At 36.3% G+C, this 20,219-nt stretch overlaps 1 protein-coding gene across 1 annotated transcript in view; it reads right to left on the reverse strand.

Annotated features, from left to right (window-relative positions):
* Positions 1–20,219, reverse strand: part of arap3 (ArfGAP with RhoGAP domain, ankyrin repeat and PH domain 3) — a 199,173-nt gene that overhangs the window by 13,407 nt on the left and 165,547 nt on the right. The window contains exons 19-30 of the mRNA XM_028812615.2: positions 19,845–20,043; positions 19,569–19,632; positions 17,798–17,961; positions 16,961–17,173; positions 15,424–15,529; positions 12,569–12,716; positions 11,090–11,158; positions 7,759–7,833; positions 5,769–5,886; positions 5,436–5,564; positions 3,494–3,630; positions 1,006–1,088 (exon numbers count right to left, since the gene is read on the reverse strand). Of these exons, the coding sequence (XP_028668448.2) occupies positions 1,006–1,088; positions 3,494–3,630; positions 5,436–5,564; positions 5,769–5,886; positions 7,759–7,833; positions 11,090–11,158; positions 12,569–12,716; positions 15,424–15,529; positions 16,961–17,173; positions 17,798–17,961; positions 19,569–19,632; positions 19,845–20,043 (1,505 nt within the window). The remainder of the gene's footprint in view (positions 1–1,005; positions 1,089–3,493; positions 3,631–5,435; positions 5,565–5,768; positions 5,887–7,758; positions 7,834–11,089; positions 11,159–12,568; positions 12,717–15,423; positions 15,530–16,960; positions 17,174–17,797; positions 17,962–19,568; positions 19,633–19,844; positions 20,044–20,219) is intronic.

The raw sequence follows: 20,219 nt of genomic DNA on the forward strand, positions 1-20,219 counted from the left end.
ATAATGACAATGTAATGGTGGAGGTGCATAGCGCAATATATAAATACATATATATTAAAAAGAAACACAATAGCTAAAAATAAATACTTGATTGAGTAATAAAGATGCATAGTCTTGTCTTTAAAACAGTTTTATAACTGAACTTGAATTTATCATGTGTAAACTGTGTAATTCTTGTTTAGAGGTAATTAAAGTTAATTGCTCAGTAATGTACATGTTTGATGTGAATTTCCCATTGGGATTAATAAAGTATCTATCTATCTGTCTATCTATCTATCTATCTGTACACTTTTTCTGCATCATGAAATATGCTTGCTGTTTCTGTCAGTACTGTATCTAAAGTTAAAGCCAATTATTATTTTGTTTCTTTAGCAAAATTTACCATATGGAGTACCTCTAAATAGTGCATCACTGGCTTATGAAAAGCCACGGTGATGCAACAAATCTGTGTTACAGTGTTCATCTCTGCTAAGTTAAATCTCTACATTAAATATACAGCACATGCTAAGCATTTGCTGAGCATGTTCTTTAATAAATGTGTCTGAAAAATAACTTTTAAACTACTCAGAAAATGTTGGTATTTGGCAATGGCTGAATTTATTGTCACTGACAATTTTTTAAATTTAATGTTTCTTATTGAACTCACCATTTTATAAAATCTTCATTTGCAATATAAAACATGTGCTTATTTTATTGTTTAGTATTTGTAACTCTGGTTCATTTTGATAAATGGAACACTTTAAATGTGTACATAGTTTAGGCTTCATCACTGGTTATATGAGCAAACTATTTTATATAGTGGTAACTACCTAATTGCTAAGAACATTTCATACTTTGTTTACTATATATCCTTTTTCTGCTTTAAATAATTCAGCAGACCACTAAGTAATAAATCCTAATTTATTAAATTAAAAAATATATATACCATAGTACTATAGATACTATTGAATTTGATCTTAACACTCATAATTTAAAAATACATTTTATTTACAATTATAGACTTACTGTGTTGGGGCCTTTAATTTTTTTCTAATACCCAAATACACTTTCAAAGATTTCAACATCCATTCCTTTTCTGGTTTGTTACTCTGAAATTAAAATAAAAAAGTAAGAGATAAAATATTTTTTTCTCATATATACAGTGGGGCAAAAAAGTATTTAGTCAGCCACCAATTGTGCAAGTTCTCCCACTTAAAAAGATGAGAGAGGCCTGTAATTTTCATCATAGGTATACCTCAACTATGAGAGACAAAATGAGAAAAAAAATCCAGAAAATCACATTGTCTGATTTTTAAAGAATTTATTTGCAAATTATGGTGGAAAATAAGTATTTGGTCACCTACAAACAAGCAAGATTTCTGGCTCTCACAGACCTGTAACTTCTTCTGTAAGAGGCTCCTCTGTCCTCCACTCATTACCTGTATTAATGGCACCTGTTTGAACTCGTTATCAATATAAAAGACACCTGTCCACAACCTCAAACAGTCACACTCCAAACTCCACTATGGCCAAGACCAAAGAGCTGTCAAATACTTTTTTTCCACCTTATTTTGCAAATAAATTCTTCAAAAATCACACAATGTAATTTTCTGGATTTTTTTGTTCTCATTTTGTCTCTCATAGTTGAGGTATACCTATGATGAAAATTACAGGCCTCTCTCATCTTTTTAAGTAGGAGAACTTGCACAATTGGTGGCTGACTAAATACTTTTTTGCCCCACTGTAATTTACAATTAGGTTCATAATTATTTTGACAGTGACATAATTTTGGGTTTGTATGACACCATGATGGATTTGAAACAAAGAAATCATTACATGATTGAAGTGTAGGCTTTCAGCATTAATTCAAAGTTCAAGTCAAGTCAGATTGGGGAGCATGTACTGGTACAGTGCATTGCTGCATCCACCACACAACAAAATAGCTTTGGATCCCAGCTGGCAACCCCCTAGGCAGACACACAGTCCAGCGCCATCCACTGGAAATGATCATCTACCTGCCGCAGCTAGGTGTTACGTGGGTATCCCCTTGGCCTGGTCCAGCCACACGGGTCTTCAGCAATGAGACTCCTACAAGCCTGATCATCATTGTGGAATCACTCCACATGGCCGTAATGCCATAACTAATGCTCTCTCACAGTGCAGATAATTTGCATCATTTGGGACTTCATCAATCACCACTTGTTCGGCACAAAGTCAAATCAGTATCGACCAAAGTTGTACCCAAGTATTCTCCAAAGAGACACAGTACCAAATGAGTCCAGTCTTCATCTCAAGTCACTGGATGGCGTCGATGTCTCGCAACCATATAGCAAAAAAGGAAGCACTAGTACTCTAAAAACTTGGACCTTCGTCCTTTTGCAAAGATATCGGTGGCGCCACACACCCATTTCCAGCGACCTCATGCCCCCACCCCCCCATGCTCTCCCACTCCATCGACTGACTTCATAGGAAGAGTCACATGACAGACAGACACACTGCTGATGGCTGTGCCCAAGATGTCATTAAAGGCCTGGATCTTGGTTTTTATCCAGGACACTTGCAAGCCCAGACACTCAGACTCCTCGCTCAGTCTCTTGAGAGCCTTGATCAGAGCCTCCATTGACTCCACGAAGATCACAGCATCGTCGGCAAAGTCAAGATCAGTTAATCTCTGTTTCCTCATAGATGCCCAACAACTGCTGGACCCCATGACTCTGAAACAGCCAGTCCATGCAAGCATTGAACAGAATAGGAGCAAGAACATACCCCTGTTGAACGCCAGATTCTACTGGGAAAAATTCTGAGGTTCTGCCTCCACTCTGCACAGCACTCACAGTACCAGTGTACAGGCCGGCCATGATATCCAGCAACTTCGTGGAGATCCTGTGAAGTCTCAGGATGTCCCACAGGGCAGCTTGATTAACCGAGTCAAACAATTTACAAAAATTGACAAATGTTGCACAGAACCTGCTCAGTGGTAGGATGTGGTCGATGATAGACCTCTTAGTGAGTGAGTGAGGAGGCAGGCGAATTATGTATTAAGATTCTTTGAGCAACTGCTCATTAAAGGTTTGAATCTAAAAATTCAGTATACCCACAAAAGTATTCTGCACCTCTGATCAGGAGATAGTATTAATGTATTCTTGTAGAATGGACACTGTGAAAGTATTTTGCCTCTAACAATAAATCAAACCAATGTCTGTTATGTAAAAAGGTTTACAGGCATACATATTAAGTAGTCTTACTTAAAACGAGTCACTTAGAAACTGAAGGTAAAACTGAGAGCTTTACTGATGTGCAAATATACTGAGTAAACAATAGTTGATAGGCTGTACCAAAGATGATTTTATGAGATATTGTACCTTGAAACTTAATCTACTCTAACTACTTAAAAGTATTTACCCTTCTAGACAACTGCACATGTAGCATGTAAACGTTTACTCTACAGGCTGAGAAAATCAAAATTTGTTATACTGAAAATAAAAAAATATTAAAGACTGATCAGAATTTCCACCTTCTTATCTTTTAGTAGCAGAAGTTTGCGATCTCTAATTTGGAAAAGTCGCTCTTGAAACTTGTTTCCTTGCAGAAGCTTGGGTGGCTCCTCTCGACACTTCAGCATCCCACCCTTCACAACATCATTCTTATATCCTGCGATACAAAATAAAGCATAAACAGACAGCATTTTACTGGCTGAAGAAATCTAATTAAAAGGGCAGGCTCAATTATGAGGCACACTCTGGACCCTCTGGAGGTAGCATAAAGGAGAAAATTGAACCAAAACTGAATGCCACTATGAACAATGCTGTATATCCTCTTTCTGACAAACTAAAACTGAGTATCTTTAGCCAATGAATTAGTCATCTAAAGTGTGTCATGAAATACTACTGGGGCTCCTTTATACCAATAGCAATACGCTTGCATAGTGCCTCACTGTGACTGTGACTGACAAGTCATAGGTTTCCTTTCTTGTTAGTCATTCTGGTGTGTGTTCAGATCATAGTGTGCATGTGTGTCTATATATGTTTACTTATTTATTTATTTATTTATTTAAAGAGCTTATGTAAAAATCCAAATGTCCACGTTGGGACAAAAGGTTGGTCGGTCGGTCTACCTATCTCTTAATAATTTGGTATATTTCATTTTAGTTATATTTAGGATTCAGTTTCATTTTGACTAATATTTTTTTACATTTTTACAATTTATAATTTTATTCAAGCAGCAAATAAGTAAAAAAAAACATAATTACATAATTGAAGCACATGCTGCACCAGCCTTAAAAGCAAGGTTTACCATGAAAAAACCAATACCAATTCTGAGAATCTAGTTTTCTAGCACATTATACTAACAAATATAGAAATAAGGTAAAGGTTACTCTCCCATTAAAAAAAGAAAAGAACATTAGAGACCCAGTGTTTTGGTTGTGTAGAAAAATAGCTAATTTGAGCAGGCAGGAAACAAGTTATTAAACAAGCAGAGGACAGAATACGAATAAAGACAACGACATGTACATCAAGGTCTAAAATGGTAAACAAAAAGTCGAAGTTAGAATACTAGGGTAAAAGTCCTCACATTAAAACCTTCTCATAACTGCCTGCTAGTTCCCTATACACTAAAGAGAAAAGTTAGTTTAAAGAAGAGGATCTAAAAGCATAGTACAGTGTGCCACTGTCTTATATAGGTAGGGTGTGATGACACAATATATCACATGACCTCCACATCACATGCCCAGTAATAGCCTTAGCAACTGTAAACAAAATGGCCATTGCTGCACAAAGCTTGTCACATAATAGTGAGACCACACTAAAAACAAAGCACAAAACTGTGACATCAGAAAAATATTAAAAAATGTATAAATAACAAGAAGCAACAGTCTGAAAATTAAACAAATCAGAGCTGAGAAAACCAAACACTCAGATTCATAATAATGTTGAAGGACACACTTTGTGTCTGTGGTAATAACAGTTAATTTGTTTTCTTTTGCAGATACACATTGACATAGCCCCTTACTAAGTACATTATAAACATGGAATACTTATTGTAATTTTTTATTCTGTGAATTAAACATTTTGAAGTTCACTCACCCTTTCTTAATGCAGTCTTTTAGCCTTCCTCAAAAACAGCACTATTAGAAAACACGTGTTTTTCTATAGATGTCTTACAGGGTATATACTAAAGCTTAAGGTCAGAAGGTAAGGAAATGCCTAATACTTTTTGAAAATGTTACTATATTTATAATCTAATGAATGGTGACTCTAAATTGGGCCACTATGAGTGATAGATATTCACCCTGTATATGGCTAGTTCCTGGCTTGCGCTCAAAGGTGATTCACCAATTTGTTTTCTGGACCCTCTCTTTCCAATTGAGGGTCAAAAGAGGAAAGAAGCCTGACCTGTGAATACATTCAAGCATTATTAGCTAACATACTTTATTTGCTTTTTTTAAGTATACTTACCAGTAAAAATATCAATAGCTGTAATACTTGGAATCTTCTTAACAACTAGATAAGCTGAGCTGGGCACAGGAAGCTTACACCATTGCAAAGCCTGCTCCAGAACCTTCTCTTTAGGGTGAAGGGGTCTTTCTGTGAATAAAATATTAACAAAACAACCTTCAGTAATTAGAATGGAAAAAAAATCTTTCGCGTCCAATGAATTGAACTTAAAGAGTTTCAAATGAAACAACATCAGTAATATACATTTGTAAAATAAAGTAGCCAGAACAGCACTAAACTATGCTACTGTACATTGTACCAGATCCAGGTAAAATGCTAGTTATACCTACTCACCAAGCTCTCCACATTCTATGGCTTCAAAGGTTATCCAAATGTCTTTATCGCAGGCTGGTATATTCCTCAAGTATAGGACTTGATTAGTCAGCTCTTCAGCGCTCATTGTGGGCGACACCTAGAGGACATAATGGGGTAATTCTCTGAATGCTAATTATGATTGCACACATCCTAAAATGAAATGCAGATTGAAGACGCCTTCTAATCCCTTAAGGCAGTGTACTGTTAGCCTTGACATACAGAAGTTCACTTGGAAAACGTTGTGTGTGCGTAAGGTTCCAATTCATCTGTTAATAAGCATTATGCAGTAGTAATAAAGAGCTCAATCTACATTCATGTTTGTTTATCTATACACTGTTACAAACAGTAATTTAAATTACAACAGAATTTAAAATTAATGGATTTATCATGTATTAAATATACACTAAATTTTAATGTTAGGAAAGTTTTCATTTTTTTCGGACTTGTTTATACATGAACACAGTGTTACTAGAGGATTGTTTTCCAATTAGCACCTTATTATGATGTTATATTTTTTACATTATAAATAAATAAATATGGCAAACCAAGTGTAGTGTTGCTATAGTTCTTTAGTTAGTGAAAAGGCAAAATCCTGATTTATAATAATAATAATTCTTTGCATTTATATAGCGTAAACCTCACTACTCAAAGCACTCAGCAATTGCAGGTTAAGGGTCTTGCTCAAGGGCCCAACAGAGCAGAGTCCCTTTTGGCATTTATGGGATTTGAACCAGCAACCTTCCAATTGCCAGTGCAGATCCCTAGCCCCAGAGCCACCACTCCACATGCACCTTTTTCAAAATGACCAACACAAATGTGTGCAGTGTTTTGTTAAAGGAATGAACATCACAGACTAATTAATAATTATAATAAATAATAATAATAAGCTCAAGGGAAATATTCTTGGGCGGCACAGTGGCGCAGTGGGTAGCGCTGCTGCCTCGCAGTTGGGAGATCTGGGGACCTGGGTTCGCTTCCCGGGTCCTCCCTGCGTGGAGTTTGCATGTTCTCCCCGTGTCTGCGTGGGTTTCCTCCGGGCGCTCCGGTTTCCTCCCACAGTCCAAAGACATGCAGGTTAGGTGGATTGGCGATTCTAAATTGGCCCTAGTGTGTGCTTGGTGTGTGGGTGTGTTTGTGTGTGTCCTGCGGTGGGTTGGCACCCTGCCCGGGATTGGTTCCTGCCTTGTGCCCTGTGTTGGCTGGGATTGGCTCCAGCAGACCCCCATGACCCTGTGTTCGGATTCAGCGGGTTGGAAAATGGATGGATGGAAATATTCTTCTTTAGCAAATCTAGTACATTAAATAATAAACCGAACACAAATACATGCATATTTGGTTATCGGATGATTCCAAATTGTTTGACTGTGGGTGTGGTTTTGACCTGCAATGTATGTTGTTTAGTTACACTGCATTTGACTTACCAATAAACTTACAGACATATGTAAATAAAACATCTTCTCTATATCATAACCCTGTTCCAGATTCATTGTCTCTGGTAATTGTTATCGTTTGACTGGATATGTTGTTCAATATTACAATCACCAGGATGATCATACAGAATAAAGGCATATTTAAGTTTAGTCTGTTTGGAGCACTCAGTGAACTTTCTTGGTACTAAATATGTGTGTACTGTATTTATGTACAGTAATTTTTTTCCCCATTTGGAGAATCTGGTATTGCTCTTTTCTAACGTTTTATGCAAATATTTGTTTGAGGAGACTCTTCTTAAGGATTCACCCATGCTATATATATATATATATATATATATATATATATATATATATATATTTTTTTTTTTTTTTTTTGTTGTATAATGGAAACACATGCTACTGTAGGCAGCCCTTTTACAACAGGACATACAAAAGTGCCTGAATTAAAGTAAACCAGTCCTAAAAACTATATACGTTCACTAAAATGTGCATATTTTGCCTGAATAAAAATTATAATCTAATAAAAATGCTTCTCTTACTTTTAGGGTGATGCAGCAATCTGGTAACCTTTTCTCCAAATACACTTCAATGATTAGATCTCCTGCTTGAGATAACTACAAAGAAAAAAAAATACAAAATACATAAATCATAAATCATTTATAGCGGTAATATTTCAACACTTAAAAAGATTAAACTATAAATGTTTGTTGTAAATGACAATATGCCCACAACAGTCATTATCTGTTAGAAGTTTGCATGAAATTCTTCTGTCAGTGTGGGTTTTGCCTAGCCCCATATTCTATAGGTAGCAATAGTAAATTCTCTGGAGGCTCAAAACTAGCCCAATGTGAGTTAGAATGGGTGTACAAATCAGTAAGTCAATCAACAGGCTGGCATCTTGACTGGGATTGATTCTTGTCTTATTCCTGTTACTAGTTAGAGAAGATTCTAGCTTTGAAAAAAAAACATACAGAAAATGGATGAATAGAAATAATTTGTAATAGGATAAATTAACCATTCACTTATAAGCATCATACTAATCAGAATGATAAGACATAGTGGGTGCAATCACTAAATGAATGATGCCTGATTTAAGTGTGTTAAACAGAATTCTATGTAAAGAGAGAACAAAGCCTGCAGAGTGTTGCAATGGAGCCCTCTTGTGGTGGAAATAACTTTACTATTCTTCTTTATACTGTATATCAGTGGTCCCCAACCTTTTTGACAGCAAGGACCACTTTCTTAGATGCCAATTTTTCCACGGACCGGTTTTGGGGGGTTTTAGGGCAATTTTATACACAATTTACATAACATTTCTTTTATTATTAAGTTATTAAGCAGTTCGCATACGTTTGCAACCTGAGATTTTTCTTCTTTTTTTGCATATAACAAAGACATATCCTTTGCATTTGCCATTCCAACAGATTGCACATCAGAAACATTAACACTGCTATCGTTTTTTTCGTGTCTGCCGTTTCTATAGGAGGGTGACAATGAGTTAAATTCCAATGGATGTTTTTCAAATGTTGACAAGCAATAAGCAAAAGGTATCACTGAAAACCACAGAAAACAAAAACAGCAAAAAAAAACAGTACGAGGAAAGTTCGAAGAAAGAATTTTTTTTACAATGTTTCTGTTTGGGGATCGTTGTGCAAACGTGCACATCTGAGCTGTGACCACAGATCTAACTGCTCTGTGGATGATTCATTCAGGCATTTCAAGGTCACTTCGTTGTAATGAAAGCATCTCTTGAATGTACTTCGTAGTAACGCGATTTCTATAGACTCGTGTCATATGGGGAAACTGTCGGGACCGTAACAATACTTTGTTGTAATACTCTCTCACCTCGGTCTCTCTCCTCTCTCTGCACCGCTGCAAAGCCCCGCCCGCCAAGCGTTCTGAAAAGTCCGAGTGAGTCTCCGTTGCCGGCAGTTCTCTTGCGGCCCGGCTGTCAGACGGCTGCGGCCCGGTAGTGGGTCGCGGACCGGTGGTTGGGGACCCCTGCTGTATGACACAGAGAAGTAGACCAAAAGCACCTCAAAAGCTAGACATCATGCCAAGATCCAAAGAAATTCAGCAACAAATGAGAACAGAAGTAATTGAGATCTATCAGTCTGGTAAAGGTTATAAAGCCATTTCTAAAGCTTTGGGACTCCAGCGAACCACAGTGAGAGCCATTATCCACAAATGGCAAAAACATGGAACAGTGGTGAACCTTCCCAGGAGTGGCCGGCCGACAAAAATTACCCCAAGAGCGCAGAGACGACTCATCCAAGAGGTCACAAAAGACCCCAGGACAACGTCTAAAGAACTGCAGGCCTCACTTGCCTCAATTAAGGTCAGTGTTCACGACTCCACCATAAGAAAGAGACTGGGCAAAAACGGCCTGCATGGCAGATTTCCAAGACGCAAACCACTGTTAAGCAAAAAGAACATTAGGGCTCGTCTCAATTTTGCTAAGAAGCATCTCAATGATTGCCAAGACTTTTGGGAAAATACCTTGTGGACTGATGAGACAAAAGTTGAACTTTTTGGAAGGCAAATGTCCCGTTACATCTGGCGTAAAAGGAACACAGCATTTCAGAAAAAGAACATCATACCAACAGTAAAATATGGTGGTGGTAGTGTGATGGTCTGGGGTTGTTTTGCTGCTTCAGGACCTGGAAGGCTTGCTGTGATAGATGGAACCATGAATTCTACTGTCTACCAAAAAATCCTGAAGGAGAATGTCCGGCCATCTGTTCGTCAACTCAAGCTGAAGCGATCTTGGGTGCTGCAACAGGACAATGACCCAAAACACACCAGCAAATCCACCTCTGAATGGCTGAAGAAAAACAAAATGAAGACTTTGGAGTGGCCTAGTCAAAGTCCTGACCTGAATCCAATTGAGATGCTATGGCATGACCTTAAAAAGGCGGTTCATGCTAGAAAACCCTCAAATAAAGCTGAATTACAACAATTTTGCAAAGATGAGTGGGCCAAAATTCCTCCAGAGCGCTGTAAAAGACTCATTGCAAGTTATCGCAAACGCTTGATTGCAGTTATTGCTGCTAAGGGTGGCCCAACCAGTTATTAGGTTCAGGGGGCAATTACTTTTTCACACAGGGCCATGTAGGTTTGGATTTTTTTTTCTCCCTAAATAATAAAAACCACCATTTACAAACTGCATTTTGTGTTTACTTGTGTTATATTTGACTAATGGTTAAATGTGTTTGATGATCAGAAACATTTTGTGTGACAAACATGCAAAAGAATAAGAAATCAGGAAGGGGGCAAATAGTTTTTCACACCACTGTAATATGCCACTGTGGCTGTTCGTTTGTCTGTCCAGGATTTTAAATCACCTGTAGCTCACAAACCGTTTCACCTATATACTACGTGACGTCTACTATCTGCTTTCAGGTGATGGTTTTTATTACTCTTTTTATTTTTATTTTATTTTATTGTAGAATCATCTCTCGGCTGCGCACAGCAGGGCGGCCATGCGGCACATGGGTAAGTGCATCGTTCTCATTCCCTACCACCTTCGCGGTCACTTCCCCTACCTCATCATATCTTAAATCATTCTTGAGGCAGGTTGAAGACTTAAGTGCTGGGCTTAGCTAAAAAATTAAGAAAAACGTAATTGCAACACAAACACTGACTTAATCAGTTTTAACGTGAAAAGATGCCGATGAAATAAGAGAAGCAGCGGGAAGCTAGGGTGGAGAAAAGAACAGCTGCTCAGGAAGCAAATTCTGAGCAAACGAATGCTAAACAGAGACAGAGAATGAGGATGAAAACTATGAATGCTCAAGTCAAGTGTGTTCACTGCACGTTATCGTGCAGTACGCCGTTACTGGTGTAAAATAATCAGAATAAAACCTGTACCTGCACATCTTTCCAAGTTGTAATAAGGCTTATCTCCAATTCCATTTGGTTTACTTGCTCTTCATCGATCTAAAATAACAATTTGTGTCAGTCTTTTTATAAGTACGATTAACCAAAAAAAAAAAAAAACGACCACAACAGAAAGGTTGAAAATGAGAAATGCAAAATTTTGGAAAGATCATGTAAAATCTCAACATTACATATTCACAAACATAAAAAAAGAGTTTCAGCTATTGAAATTAAAGGGGGTTCAACCAATCACTGAATAGCGGGGGCAATTACTTTACCAAAACAGAGACTTTAGACTTAATATAGAGCTTAATTATTTATGGGTGAAAATGCAACATCACTCATTGTCGGAAATATGCATAGATTCTGAAAATCTGAAAGAGTAACTTTTTTCAGAAAACAATGTGTGTAAATGTCTTAGCCACAGCCTGCAAAGAGGTATTAGGTGATCTCTCTGTATACTATTTAGGAGTTTTATGAGAGCATTACACTTTAAGGCCACATTTTTGTTAGTTTAAATTTGCTTTACCATGGAATAAAATAGAAGTGTAACCTAACATATCATACTCAACTTTAACAAAGTTAAGACTTGCAAAAATTGAGCTATTTTCAAAAATATGCCATATTTATTTCATTGTAGGAAACTTGTCACTATTCTCAAATGAAAATTTTAAATGTCAGAAGCTGTTATTGTTCTCTTACAAACTTGAATGTTGTTCCTTACAAGTGTAGAAGCAAATATTAAGCTGCATGATGCAGTATTCTATCCTAAAACACATTATAGCATAAGTGCAGTGAAATAATAATAATAATAAATAATAATAGATACAGTAAGTCCTGGGGTCTATGAATATACTCTGTGTTAAAATTCTGTGGCTATATATTAGCTGGGCATTTTTGCATTTAGAATTAGAGTAATGTTAACTTAATTTAGTTATTTGTTTAGACATACAGTCAGAAGTTGGACGTTATGCAGCCTGTTTGTTATCAGCTCTCTTAAAGTCAGTCATTTTCACCTCCTTCTGACAGGGTATGTCACATTGTTTACTTTGAATGCATAGTTTTCTTATTTTAATTAATGTGGCTGCTATTTCTTTTAAACTTACATCAACCCCAACAATGTAGCCTTAACGGAAAAACAGAAAGCACAATCATAGCACCTGTAACAGCATATCACTTGTTTTTATCATTAGTCCATTTATATCTTGCAATGCCAATGTATAATTGATTGTTTCAGCAAAGAAGGGTGGGGGGCATGGGGTGCAAGAAGAAAAGGCCCCTTGCCATTAAGGGCCCCTGGGCGTGCACCTGGAATGTGCTGATGGTAGATCTGCTTCTGTTAAAAGGGTACAGCTTGGTCCTTACTCCACTCTAAATCTGTATTGGATGTTTCTGTGTACTTTTTCCTAATGGTAAACAAGATTTAAAAGACTTCAAAGTAAACAACCCTTCCAATATATATTTACTCACATTGAAAACATATAGGTAATTGTCAATTAGATCTTCCACAATCTTCACCTCATGTTCACCTTTTCCATCAGTCTGGAACAGACTAGGTGCAAACAGTAAGGACAAATTCTTGGTGCACATTTGATTCAAATCTGCACATTTCTGTACTCTGAGATATAATATGAGAACACACAATGAAATAGGTTAGATTTAGAAATACAATCTGTTTTTTTTTACTCTTAAAAACATATTAAGGAAATGGAAAAAGTTCTGCTAGAAGAAACGGTGTTTTCAATCAGACAAAACGTAAACTTAAAAAAATTGTCAGTGGTCTCCCCTAGACTTTCTCGTATACTCAGATATGGGGATGGATAATTGAGGAATAAACCACAAGACAATGATTATATTTTTATATTATCTAGATTAAAGAACCATGAACAACAAATCAAATCAAATTAAGAATATATTGAACAATTATTATAAAAGTAAAGTTGAATAAATCGGACTCTGCAGCTGCATGAATAAAAGGTGATGTACCACTTCCGGTTAGTGGAAATAGCCCAAAAGTTCATAGAAATCTACGTTTTGTACCTAATACGTGTATGCAAAATTTGGATGACCTAAGCATTCTCAAGTTATCATGTTTACATACACATTCAGACATAATTCCAAAAATGGTATTTTCGGACTCAGGGAGGTCTAAAACATTGAGATTCATCAAAATCTAGAAATGGAATTTTTGGAGGATTCCAATACGTTCCCTATACTTCGTATACGACAAAGTCAGGGAGGTCTAAGTAAATTCATCATTAGATACGGGGGTCTTCCCAGACTGTCTTAAGACCACTGTAGTTAAGCCCCTACTTAAGAAAAATAATCTTGACCCCTCTGCTATTGAAAATTTTAGACCCATCTCTAACCTGCCTTTCTTAAGTAAAATTCTAGAGGAGGCAGTCATTATGCAGTTAAATGACCACCTCAATAAACATGCTATTCTTGATAAATTTCAGTCAGGTTTTAGAACAAATCACAGCACAGAAACTGCATTTGACACCATTGATCATAATATTCTCAGAATTTGCCTTAGTCAATGGGTGGGCCTCTCTGGCAGTGTCTTAAATTGGTTTGAATCCTACCTGGCAGGGAGAAAATTCTTTGTTAGTTGTGGTAATTACAACTCAAAGACACATGATATCCTATATGGTGTTCCACAAGGCTCTATCCTGGGTCCGCTTCTCTTCTCAATCTACATGCTTCCGTTAAGTCAGATTATCTCAGGGCACAACGTGAGCTACCACAGCTATGATGATGACACACAGCTGTATTCATCAATAGCACCTGATGACCCCGATTCTCTTGATTCACTAACACAATGTCTGACTTGTATTTCTGAATGGATGAATAGTAACTTTCTCAAGCCAAATAAAGAGAAAACTGAAATCTTACTGATTGACAATAATGGATACAATGAGGCTATTAGAAATAAACTGGATACATTAGGATTAAAAGTCAAGACGGAGGTAAAAAGCTTAGGGGTAACCGTTGACTGTAATCTGAATTTTAAATCGCATATTAATCAGATCACTAGGACAGCATTTTTTTACTTAAGAAACATAGCAAACATTAGACCTCTTTTATCTTTGAAAGATACTGAGAAATTAGTCCACGCGTTTGTTTTCAGTCGACTAGATTACTGTAAGGCAATCCTCTCAGGAATACCCAAAAAAGACAGAAATCGTTTGCAACTAGTGCAGAATGCAGCTGCTAGAATCCTAACCAGGAAAAGAAAATCTGAGCACATTTCTCCAGTTTTGATGTCACTACACTGGGTACCTATGTCATTCAGGCTTGATTTTAAAATTCTGCTTATGGTTTATAAAGCCTTAAATAATCTTGCCCCATCTTATATATTAGAATGTCTGACATCTTATATTCCAAATCGCAACCTCAGATCCTCAAATGAGTGTCTCCTTAGAATTCCAAGAGCAAAACTTAAAAGAAGTGGTGAGACGGCCTTCTGCTGTTATGCACCTAAAATCTGGAATAGCCTGCCATTGGCAGGCTAATACACTGGAAAACTTCAAAAAACTGCTGAAAACACATTATTTTAACATGGCCTTCTCATAAGTTCACTGTAATTTAATCCTGATACTTTATATATCCAATTCATTATAATAACTATTCATGGTGGCTCTAAAATCTGTACTAACCCCTACTCTCTCTTCTGTTTCCTTGCGCCACCACCATCTACTCAAAGCACCGTGATGTTCCAACAGTGATGGATTAAAAGCCAGAAGTCTGCATGACCATCATCATCAAGTCCTTCCGTGAGAACCCTAAATACAAAGAGGACTATTTCATTTATGTTAGGTAGAATGCCCAGAGGGGCTGGGCGGTCTCGTGGCATGGAACCCCTGCAGATTTTATTTTTTTTCTCCAGCCATCTGGAGTTTTTTTTTTGTTTTTTCTGTCCCCCCTGGCCATCGGACCTTACTCTTTTTCAATGTTAACTAATGTTGTCTTATTTTAAATTTCTTATTTTGTCTTTTATTTTTCTTTTCTTCATTATATAAAGCACTTTGAGCTACTTTTTTGTATGAAAATGTGCTATATAAATAAATGTTGTTGTTGTTGTCTAAAATGTCAAGATTCATCAAAATCTCGGCATCGAATTCTTGGATGATTACAATACTTTCCGTGTACTTTGTATACGAGAAAGTAAAAACAAAGCAAATCACCTAGTATTTTATACAAACATAATGCAGAATTCAATCCATAAAGACACTTATACATACTTATCCTCTGTATATTATTATCACAAATTAATTAATTGTGGTGCTGCAATGCCCTTTAAATATACACTTTTTAATGCTCACCTGTAAAGATGACCAATAAGTGCGGCGAGAGTTGTTCTGTTGACCCTAGGCAGACTTCGAATGAGATCTTTGTACCTCTCCAAGCGACGCAACTTTTGAGGAATCTCTGAGGAAATATAAAACATTATATGGCACCTTTGCAATGCTTAAGAATGCTCAAAAGAGTTAATCATTTACTCATTTTTCACTTCCAAAACATCTTCCAAAACAAGCACATGAATAAAGCACTTTACAAAGTAATAAAATGTTCTTGAATAATTCTAGTTATCCTGGTTCATTTCACTTTTTCAGGAATCAAACATATAATTAAGGTGATCTCAGTTCATACATCTGTTTCAAGCACAATTTATTATTGCAATGCTTTATTGTCTGGCCGCTCGAACCTTTGGCTCACATGTCTACAGTTACTTCAAACAAGGATCATAACTATAACTAAGCATGACCATATAAGTTCAGATCTTAAATCACTACTCTAGCTTCCAGTTAATTTTAGACCAGTTTTTAATATTTCTTTTTGGCATACAAAGTGTCAAATGGTTTAGTATCCTCCTATCTATCAGAACTTATTAACATTTCAAGATGCAGACTTGCTTAAAGTTTCAAGGGTGAGTAAAACTGGTGTAGAAGGGAGAAGCTTTAGAAATAGTGTCAGAAAATGTGAAATGATTTATTTACAAAATATTATAAGTGACTCATCTGCTAAAGTCTTCAAGGAAATAGCACAGTAATGGTGTTCATGTTGTTTGTTGCAATGATAGTATTTCTGTTACTGTGTCTTTCACATTCTCTTTTTCTTTTCCACGTTTTGTGATCGAGTACATTGTCGGGATATCCTACTGAAACTGTTATTATCTAAGCCAAGATACAATCAGCTGGCCTTGGGCAGACAGCTGGATTCTAGGACTAAATTTTTTTATTTTTAACAATCTTATTAATATTAAAAATGTAATTATATGTATAATATTAAAAATGTTGTGGTGGGCTGGCGCCCTGCCTGGGGTTTGTTTCCTGCCTTGCGTCCTGTGTTGGCTGGGATTGGCTCCAGCAGACCGCCGTGACCCTGTAGTTAGGATATAGTAGGTTGGATAATGGATGGATGGATGGATTTAAAAAATGTAGTTATATGTATAAGCAGTATGTACTTTACTATGTACTTTACAGTGAACATTTGCACATTTTGTTTTTTTTTTTTGCATGTTCAGCATCATATTTGTACCCTTATTGCAACTTATTTTGTTTCAGTCTGATTACACTCGATATGTAATATTATATAGAGTGTTAACCATAGAATTACATTTTATAAGCACAAACTGAGGTGAAATGAAACTCACAAAGCACACTGTATACAAGCAGACAAACCACATTATATTTTAGATAAACAAACACACTGAAACATTAAGCAAACGTCTCACAGAATAGTTTAGAGGATACAATTTCATATACACACTTTAATGAAACAGATAAAAGAGTCGTTAAAACATGAAACAAGACTGCACAATAAAGAACGCCATTTACGAACACAATTAGGCATCATTACCAGCAGCTTCTTGCCACAGTGGATGGAGTTCAGCCATAAATACTGGATCATCAATTTCCCTGAAGAATCTCTTAAGTACATCTGTCACATCTTCAATAAAGTTGTCACCAATGCGCAGCCTAACATTTCTTGCATCCTGCCGAAATTCATCCATGAGAAGTTTAATTCTTGATTTGGCTCCATTTTTTCTGTAGATTCCTTCATGTCTAAGGCCTGGTTAAATAACAGTTATTGTTTAAGAAAGTAAGTTAGTAATGTGAAAAACAGGTTTTATTTAAAATTTTTGCATGACAGAAAATAAAATAAAAATATGACATATGTTTTAATAAAGTTGACTTGGAAGAATTTTGTTTTTAGTAAGTTACAATTACTGGTTACATTAAATACTGCATTACCAAACTAAACTGTAAATGGATTCAAATGAAATGATTTTTCTCCCCACTCAGTCCTGATTTGTTAATCTATATTGCTCTTTATGTCTATTGGTTTAATTCTAATTGAGCTTTTGGTTATTTCTACTATGCATTTCACATATCTCAGCTATCATCAGGAGTACTACTGGATGTAGTTTATTTGAGTATGAATATATATAGACTTTTACAGTTCTACATAAGTTACCAGAACAGGTAAATCTACCAGAAATATTGGCATAACATCTACAGACAAATTACATTAATTGGTGATCGTAAAATTCATGTGAAAGATTATCTGCCCTTATATAACAGGAAGGCTGTGTTGCTGCCTCTCAGTGACAACTCATGAATGTTGAATATTACTTAGGTAAATACTGTATACTGTATAATCATCACAAGAACAGTTTATTATGTGTTTGCTTACCATACTGTGTAATAAATGCAATACAGCTGTCTACTATGATAGGGATATCATTTCGACTGAGTTGTTGGTCTCGAAGTGCATTCCCCTTTCCTCCTGCTGCAGTCTGGATGTCCTGGTACCACAGTGAAAAATCAACCCGGGCCATTCCCTGGAGATGCAGTGTTCTAAAGTCATATAGCAAGTAATTAGTACAACTTTAAGACCTGTTTGAATTAGTTTTTTTTTCTGTAACAGATTATGAATAACAGAACATGATTTTTCCATAATTTTGGCATAAGGCAATATGTTTTTCATGAACTATATTGCAAGAAGCATTTTATACAATTTGACCAAACTGTAAATAAACAGAAAATGATGCAAAGTAGCTTGAAGCTAGCAGGTGGCAGCTTTAGTTTTTTTCTAAAAGCAGTCCACGTGGACACACTCGCACATAGATAAACTAATTTATTTCTTTAAATATAGTGGCAAAACTTGAATGAATGGTGGAAGACAGAGGAAATTAGACAAGAAAGAATGTTATAAAAGAGTATAAACAAACAGATAAATTATCTAAGCCTCTGATATTGTATATACAGTAATCCCTCCTCCATCGCGGGGGTTGCGTTCCAGAGCCACCCGCGAAATAAGAAAATCCGCGAAGTAGAAACCGTATGTTTATATGGTTATTTTTATATTGTCATGCTTGGGTCACAGATTTGCGCAGAAACACAGGAGGTTGTAGAGAGACAGGAACGTTATTCAAACACTGCAAACAAACATTTGTCTCTTTTTCAAAAGTTTAAACTGTGCTCCATGACAAGACAGAGATGACAGTTCTGTCTCACAATTAAAAGAATGTAAACATATCTTCCTCTTCAAAGGAAACAGAGAGGAAAGCAAACAAATCAATAGGGCTGTTTGGCTTTTAAGTATGTGAAGCACCGCGGCACAAAGCTGTTGAAGGCGGCAGCTCACACCCCCTCCGTCAGGTGCAGAGAGAGAGAGAGAGAGAGAAAAACAAAGTCAAAAATCAATACGTGCCCTTTGAGCTTTTAAGTATGCGAAGCACCGTGCAGCATACTTAAAAGCTGCACACAGAAGGTAGCAACGTGAAGATAATCTTTCAGCATTTTTAGACGAGTGTCCGTATCGTCTAGGTGTGCGAACAGCCCCCCTGCTCATACCCCCTACGTCAGGATCACAGATAGTCAGCGCAAGAGAGAGAGAAAGAAAAGTAAGTTGGGTAGCTTCTCAGCCATCTGCCAATAGCGTCCCTTGTACGAAATCAACTGGGCAAACCAACTGAGGAAGCATGTACCAGGAATTAAAAGACCCATTGTCCTCAGAAATCCGGGAACCAGCAAAAAATCCGCGATATATATTTAAATATGCTTACATATAAAATCCGCGAGTGAAGCCGCGAAAGGCGAAGCGCAATATAGCGAGGGATCACTGTACTTAATAGCAATACAATGTGAAATTTTTGTCTGTTTTGACAAAAGCTTATTTTGAAGGCCAAATAATAAAGCAATTCAGGGCAAATTGTGTAAAAACAAACACACAGCATGACAAGAATAATGTTGTCACCATAATAAATTTTAACCAACCAGTGCATTACTGTATTTGTGCTATATTTTCTAAGACTATGAGAGATGAATAATCTACATAAACAATGAGATTTGTTGGAACTCTTTAAAAAGTATATATTATCTACTTTTTGTACAAAGTCATTAAGCATAAGAAAAAAGAAATAAGAGATATGCTTAAATGAAAAAAAATTATAAAACCTCACCTTCCTTTCTCTACCAGCACCAAAATATCTTTTTTTTCATTATTTTCCATTTGTGTGGTAACACCTACAAAAGACAAATGCTAATCTATGAAACATACGGTCACATACTTAGCAAAACAAAAGTATATCTTTACATTGTTAGCCCAACAAGCATTTATTACAACACTGAATCATAATTGAAAGAAACACAAATCACACAAACATGAATAACATTTTTATTTTTTCACAATTTCTAACTAAAACACAGTTTCTAATTAGTTACTCTAACGTCCTTACTTAATTCTTGCAGCCGCCTGAGATTCACACTGTCTTCAGCAGCCTTTTCATTTCCAGGACAAATGAACAAATTAGATTTCTGTAACACAAAGTATCCTTCTTTCCACTGCTCAGGATCAAGCATGGCTTTGTATTTCAGTTGGCCCACTCGTTCAAACTCCCTGGCCAGCAGGCAGTGGCAATTCAAGGGTGTAAAAGCCTGACAAAGTGAAAAGACAGATCATGTTTGAAGTAAAGGAAGACATCAAAATTTGCTCCAAAAAATTCTGAATTATATTTCAAGAAAACCTCTGTTTATTAACAATACATAAGTTTATATTTTATCCTTCAATTTTTATTAAATAAAAATTAAGCATATTACAGCAGTATGCCTTC

The sequence above is a fragment of the Erpetoichthys calabaricus genome, chromosome 11 (genome assembly GCF_900747795.2).
Source record: "Erpetoichthys calabaricus chromosome 11, fErpCal1.3, whole genome shotgun sequence".
Lineage (NCBI taxonomy): Eukaryota > Metazoa > Chordata > Cladistia > Polypteriformes > Polypteridae > Erpetoichthys > Erpetoichthys calabaricus.